General features: G+C 41.5%; 1 protein-coding gene across 1 annotated transcript in view; it reads left to right on the top strand.

Moving 5' to 3' along the window:
* LOC138017520 (DBH-like monooxygenase protein 2 homolog) overlaps positions 1–7,500 on the top strand; it is a 24,230-nt gene that overhangs the window by 15,647 nt on the left and 1,083 nt on the right. Inside the window, exons 8-9 of the mRNA XM_068864584.1 lie at positions 4,962–5,015; positions 7,216–7,500. The exon at positions 7,216–7,500 is cut by the window's right edge and continues 1,083 nt beyond it. Of these exons, the coding sequence (XP_068720685.1) occupies positions 4,962–5,015; positions 7,216–7,301 (140 nt within the window). The 3' untranslated portion in view covers positions 7,302–7,500. The remainder of the gene's footprint in view (positions 1–4,961; positions 5,016–7,215) is intronic.

The following is a 7,500-nucleotide window of genomic DNA, read 5'->3' as shown; positions in this document are numbered from 1 at the left end:
TATGTATAGCTGTGGAGGGCCATGTGTAGCTGTGGAGGGCCATGTATAGCTGTGGAGGGCTATGTATAGCTGTGGAGCGCCATGTGTAGCTGTGGAGGACCATGTGTAGATGTGGAGGGCTATGTGTAGCTGTAGAAAGCTATGTATAGTTGTAGAGGGGCATGTATAGCTGTGGAGGGCAATGTATAGCTGTAAAGGGACATTTATAGCTGTGGAGGGCAATGTATAGCTGTGGAAGGCCATGTGTAGCTGTAGAAGGGCATGTGTAGCTGTAGAAGGGCATGTATAGCTGTGGAGGGCAATGTATAGCTGTTGAGAGGCATGTATAGCTGTGGAGGGCCATGTGTAGCTGTAGAGGGACATGTATAGCTTTGGAGGGCTATGTATAGCTGTAGAGGGGCATGTATAGCTGTAGAGGGCTATGTATAGCTGTTAAGGAGCATGTATAGCTGTGGAGGGCTATTGAGGGACATGTTGGAGGGCTGTTGAGGGACATGTATAGCTGTGGAGGGCTATGTGTAGCTGTGGAGGTCCATGTGTAGCTGTGGAGGGCCATGTATAGCTGTGGAGGTCCATGTGTAGCTGTGGAGGGCTATGTGTAGCTGTGGAGGGCTATGTATAGCTGTTGAGGGCTATCTATACCTTTGGAGGGCCATGTATAGCTGTGGAGGGGCATGAATAGCTGTGGAGCGCTATGTATAGCTGTTAAGGGGCATGTATAGCTGTGGAGGGCTATGTATAGCTGTTGCGGGGCATGTATAGCTGTGGAGGGCTATGTATAGCTGTAGAGGGACATTTATAGCTGTGGAGGGCAATGTATAGCTGTGGAAGGCCATGTGTAGCTGTAGAAGGGCTATGTGTAACTGTTGAGGGGCATGTATAGCTGTGGAGGGCTATGTATAGCTGTAAAGGGACATTTATAGCTGTGGAGGGCAATGTATAGCTGTGGAAGGCCATGTGTAGCTGTAGAAGGGCATGTGTAGCTGTAGAAGGGCATGTATAGCTGTGGAGGGCAATGTATAGCTGTTGAGAGGCATGTATAGCTGTGGAGGGCCATGTGTAGCTGTAGAGGGACATGTATAGCTTTGGAGGGCTATGTATAGCTGTAGAGGGGCATGTATAGCTGTAGAGGGCTATGTATAGCTGTTAAGGAGCATGTATAGCTTTGGAGGGCCATGTATAGCTGTTGAGAGGCCTGTATAGCTGTGGAGGGCTATGTATAGCTGTGGAGGGGCATGTATAGCTTTGAAGGGTCATGTGTAGCTGTAGAGGGGCATGTATAGCTGTGGAGGGCTATGTATAGCTGTAGAGGGGCACGTATAGCTTTGGAGGGACATGTATAGGTGTAGAGGGGCATGTGTAGATGTAGTGGGCTATGTATAGCTGTGGAGGGTTATGTATAGCTGTAGAGGGCTATGTATAGCTTTAGAGGGGCACCTATAGCTTTGGAGGGACATGTATAGCTGTAGAGGGGCATGTATAGCTGTGGAGGGCTATGCATCGCTGTGGAGGGGCATGTATAGCTGTGGAGGGCTATGTGTAGAGTGGCATGTATAGTTGTAGAGGGCTATGTATAGCTGTGGAGGGCCATGTGTAGCTGTGGAGGGCCATATGTAGCTGTGGAGGGCTATGTATAGCTGTAGAGGGCTATGTGTAACTGTGGAGGGGCACGTATAGCTGTGGAGGGCTATGTATAGCTGTGGAGGGCCATGTATAGCTGTGGAGGGCTATGTATAGCTGTAAAGGGACATTTATAGCTGTGGAGGGCAATGTATAGCTGTGGAAGGCCATGTGTAGCTGTAGAAGGGCATGTGTAGCTGTAGAAGGGCATGTATAGCTGTGGAGGGCAATGTATAGCTGTTGAGAGGCATGTATAGCTGTGGAGGGCCATGTGTAGCTGTAGAGGGACATGTATAGCTTTGGAGGGCTATGTATAGCTGTAGAGGGGCATGTATAGCTGTAGAGGGCTATGTATAGCTGTTAAGGAGCATGTATAGCTTTGGAGGGCCATGTATAGCTGTTGAGAGGCCTGTATAGCTGTGGAGGGCTATGTATAGCTGTGGAGGGGCATGTATAGCTTTGAAGGGTCATGTGTAGCTGTAGAGGGGCATGTATAGCTGTGGAGGGCTATGTATAGCTGTAGAGGGGCACGTATAGCTTTGGAGGGACATGTATAGGTGTAGAGGGGCATGTGTAGATGTAGTGGGCTATGTATAGCTGTGGAGGGTTATGTATAGCTGTAGAGGGCTATGTATAGCTTTAGAGGGGCACCTATAGCTTTGGAGGGACATGTATAGCTGTAGAGGGGCATGTATAGCTGTGGAGGGCTATGCATCGCTGTGGAGGGGCATGTATAGCTGTGGAGGGCTATGTGTAGAGTGGCATGTATAGTTGTAGAGGGCTATGTATAGCTGTGGAGGGCCATGTGTAGCTGTGGAGGGCCATATGTAGCTGTGGAGGGCTATGTATAGCTGTAGAGGGCTATGTGTAACTGTGGAGGGGCACGTATAGCTGTGGAGGGCTATGTATAGCTGTGGAGGGCCATGTATAGCTGTGGAGGGCTATGTATAGCTGTAGAGGGCTATGTATAGCTGTGGAGGGCCATGTATAGCTGTGTAGGGTCATGTATAGCTGTGGAGGGCTATGTATATCCCTCTCTTTAAACATTTCTCTATTGTTACAGTACCAAGCTATGACATATAACAAGCCGTTGACTGAAAGGTTGCTGTCTCTTTACCATAAGGATTAAAGGATTTGTTGACTCTTGATCTGTTCAGCGTTTATCTTCGGTTGCGTGTTGACATTGTAATTCGTTATATCGAGGTAGATTTTACGTTTGGGCTTCTGGATTATGTTCGTTATATCAAAGGTTCTGAACATCCGGTCCTTTAAAAACAAATCAGCAGCATTCTACGACTATATCTGTGACTGTAAGGCCAATCTGATTGCAGTTACCGAAACATGGTTGACAGTAAACGACGATGCGGTGAGAGCTGAGATTCAGCCACCGGGTTACAAGCTTGTTGATTTTCCACGCTCTAGTCGTGGTGGTGGTGGTACTGCCTTAATCTATCGTGATGCTTTCAACGTATCTAAAATTGACGCTGGTGAGAAAGTCTCATTCGAGTTCTCGGAATGGAAAGTTGTGATACCATCTTCACACGACTTGCGCATCATCATTGTTTACAGACCTCCATATTCTGACAATCACAAAGTTCCCTCCAGTACTTTTTTCAACGAATTCTCCGAATATCTAGAATCCGTTGTTCTATGTAACGAGCAATTAATTATCGTTGGAGATTTTAATTTACACATCGACGTACACAATGACAATGACGCTGTCACTTTATTGGACACGTTGGAGTCGTTTGGATTAGAGCAGCACACTAAGGGCCATACGTTGAATTTGATTATTACTCGAACATCAGACAAACTAATTAATGACTCACCAAGAATTGACTGCTACCTGTCGGACCATACTTCGGCACCATCTTATAAATGTGACTTAGTCACCCTTAAGAAACCATCAAATTATAATTTAAGATCTAATAATAGTTTGGTACTAGATCCCCCTAAAGTTAAAGCATTACCCACACTAGGTGATAGGTCTTTCACCTTTGCTGCACCGAAACTTTGGAATAAACTTCCCAATTATATTAGGACCTCTGCAAGCATCACTATTTTTAAATCACAGCTAAAGACATATCTTTTTAGAGTAGCCTTTGATTTAAATTAAATATGTATAACACTTATTTTTAATTTAGGAACTCTGAACTTATTAATTATTTCTTGTATTATATGTATATACGAATAGTTTTTTTAATCTTATTAGTAGTTAGCATATTTTATTTATATTATTAGCTCATAGTCACTTCCAATCAGTAGTATATAGTCATCTTACATTATTAGTATTAGTATATTTATATTTTATATTGTCACTATTTAGGGATATTTGTTGTAATGCGCATTTGAAAACTTTAAGTTGATATTTGCGCAATAAAAATGAATAAAGTTAAGTTAAGTTAAGTCAAACCACTATTTGATAAATACACTATGTACCTACCGTTTGGTGATCCGCTGAACTGAAACAACACTGCTTCAGAAATTCCCCTACCACGCCCTAGCGGGATTTAGCGACCTTTTTGTACATCTTTCAGTTAACCTTTGTTTAAAGAGAAAACACCGTCACATTGCGTTTATTTTTAACTGCACACGTAGTGATTCGATTTGCTCTGCCTCTAATATGATGGAGGCTCGAAAGGGTTTTCAGCTTAACGCGCGCGCGTAAGCCACACTTGCAGCTCTAAAAGCTGCTCACGTCAGCGTGCGATTCAAAATGAGTCACCGAAAATAAACAAACATCGCTGATTTCGCTCACCTTTCTTCTAATTCTTTATATATATGAAATATAAACAGACGTCAATTTACGAAAGCTACGAAAAATTTGCACAAACGGTTTAATGGTCACTTAAAAAAAACCGTTCGTGTTGGCCTGTAGGTCCACTCGCGCACGGACTCGAATGAGAGGGTGACGCATGCTTAACTACTGATCTTGCAACCCCCTCGTTTTTCCTGATTTTGCAATTTTACGCGTTTACGTCTCTGCTTCCGGACGGTCGTATTTTTTGCATGTTAGCTTATATTAATTAAAACCTTTGCCTTTGAAATTTAAGGAAATTCTGTAGGTGAAAAAAAAAAATTATAGACACATTAAAAAAAAAACTGATCTTCCTGAGAAACTGGCCTACAGATTTTGATGATTTTAAATATTATAGAGATTATTTCTAACATTGTCTGGTAATGCGGGATGGGAAGATTTCACCTTCCCGTTTTTTTGAAAAAAGACAATATAAGTTGATTTTAAGGCTCAAAGAAATGCCTTATGTCGTTGCCATGGTAACATTATTTTGGAGGAAAATGTGATGTGAGAAATCTATAATGGGTACTTGATGTTTCTTTAGGTGTAACAGGAACAAGTGAAGATTCATCTCTGTCACCTGCAACAACTAGCAACGGTCAGTTTTGAATTTACATGTAGTTGTAATTAATGGTACCTAATGAATTTATATAGTGCAATTCCTATTTCCATATTCAAATGCACTTTACAAGCAATCAAAATGTGGGATAGATCAGACCTCAGCATGTACAGGCGCCGCTGGCAGCCGCTATCAGTCCGTTAGCAATCTCACCTAACTCATGAATGAGTGATATGAGGCCTGCCCTTGTCTCTTTCTGTAAATGAAAGTTGCTTGAGGCCAATTTCTTATGCAACTTACCAAAAACATTTTTGTAAGGCATGTGCAAATGCAAGTTAACGAACTAAAAAAAAAACAATAAATCAGTAATGATACAATGCAAATACTTTATTTACTTTTATTATTAGTCGGGAACATGGAATGTTTCTAGTGCTCTTCCCGTTCTTGTAGTAAACTTTCACCACGAACTTTCCATCGTCCCGACTAGCTGCCCCTGAATCTCCGAGGTGTGAAATGATGGAACAACAACAACAACTGTTAAGAATTGCAACTGGCCAGAGTCAAACCAGTTGAACCAGGGACTACCAGGAACGAATGCTCAGAACGAGTCTTGAACCCGGGAACTCCGGATTTCAAGGCGAGCGTCCCAACCACTCAGGGCCACACTGCCTCCTTTAATGTTGCCCTTGAAATGTGGCATTTGGCATGCTTTCAGGCACCCCTAGAGAAAGGGGACTTTAGGCGCCTTCTTTATACAGTTACTCAATACTCAAACCAGTTGCCAACTTCAAATTTATTGAAACCCCTGGACTCTCTTCGTGCCTTTCTTTTCTTTGAATTCATTCAAGCGTGGCTGATAATCCAAGCTGGCAATGTCAGTAAACAGCAGAGACTGGTGTAATGTTCATATTACAAACCGGAAGTTTCCGTAACCGGATATTATGAATTCACGTTTATCCAGTGAAGGCTGTTGGGATCTTTAATGCACATGGACTGCCCTAAAGGTAAAGGTAGGCTAAGCCTAACCTTCACCTTTAGGGCAGTCCATGTGCATTAAAATCGTTTGTTATCTTAACCGTCCATAGTCTTTGTCTAAAGGAAACATAACTGGGTATTTCAAAACATGAATGACAAACATCTTTAACACATTACGGACACATCATCGTTAAGTGTTTTTCAATAGGTCTTTTGCATGATCGTGGTGCAAAATAGATGCCAGAAATGGATTTAGAGTGTGATGAAATTAGTAAGAATGTAAATTTTGAGGCCACTGACATTTAGGTAAGAGATTTTACAGTGATTTTAATTATAATGCTTCAAAAATTAACTGAGATTTATATGGAAAACAGCTGCTGGATGAAAATTCTTTTACATTTATTGTTTCAAACTTTCAAACCGCTCTGAAATCACGCACTTAAAACGTCGGTGGCCTCAAAATTGACGTTCTTACTAATTTCATCCTGCTATTTCCATTTCTAGCAGCTCTTGTGTAGCAGGACCACTTTTTATGATTGGAAAGGTCACGTGACACGGTCATGCAAAGGGCCTTAATTGCATTAACATTAATCACAGAGTTCCACAATTATGCACCTACAGTTGATTGACTGTTATTCTATGCGCACCACGCCATGTTAACCCACATTATTATTACAATTAAATTACTGGATCTTATTTTTGAACTGATCATGAACTTGGGGTCCACATACACAGTGCACAAACTACTTTAGGTGGAAAGGGAATGCTTGCTCTCTCTCCCATTAATTTTTCCCCCGAGAAGCTCAAGGTGGCATGGTTAAGCAAAGGATTCTTTTTCGTTTTTTGACAAAATTTCTTCACTCAAGTTTCTCAGACAATAGTGATACTCACCGTAACGTCACTTGTTGTCATTAATGTGCCAACCAGATATTTTATTGGCTGTCGAAACAAATGATTCAAGATTTTGTTCTGTGGTTGGTAAAATTTATAAACAGTGAATATCACAAAAGTCTCAGAATTACAACGATTAAGATCTTCTGAACATTTGAGGAACTGACTGGACGTATGAAAAGTATATGTACCATATCTTCAGGATTTGAACCCACAACTCGCTACACTCTTGGCCTACATGTAAATGAAAAAACCAACAAAGAGTGACGGAAGTGATCATGCTTAAAATATAACTGGTTATTTTACTATTTTACGTGTAGTTATTTGATTATACTTGCACATGTCTAAATCAATATTTCATTATTTCTTTTAGCTGGTACCACTAACAAAGAAGTCATGATGGTAATCGTCATCACACCATTTATTTTGGTGATCGGCTCATTGGTCACTCAGCCATAAAGAATAGTGTGTATGAGGAATCAAGCTAAACGTGATAGTGTACTTGTAGTACATCAAAATAGTTATATAGCACTGTTTAATAATTTATGTGTGCAATCAACGATACAATAATTTTAGCATCAGTTTAGTCAGCTGTTTAGTTGTTTGATGTAAAATAAGGCATGCAACAACCTTAGAGAAAGAATGTTGAAGAGGTTTG

This window comes from Montipora capricornis, chromosome 9, assembly GCF_036669925.1.
Source record: "Montipora capricornis isolate CH-2021 chromosome 9, ASM3666992v2, whole genome shotgun sequence".
NCBI classification, from domain to species: Eukaryota; Metazoa; Cnidaria; class Anthozoa; order Scleractinia; family Acroporidae; genus Montipora; species Montipora capricornis.
Note: the sequence above shows the minus strand (reverse complement) of the source record. Positions and strands in the feature narration are given on the sequence as shown.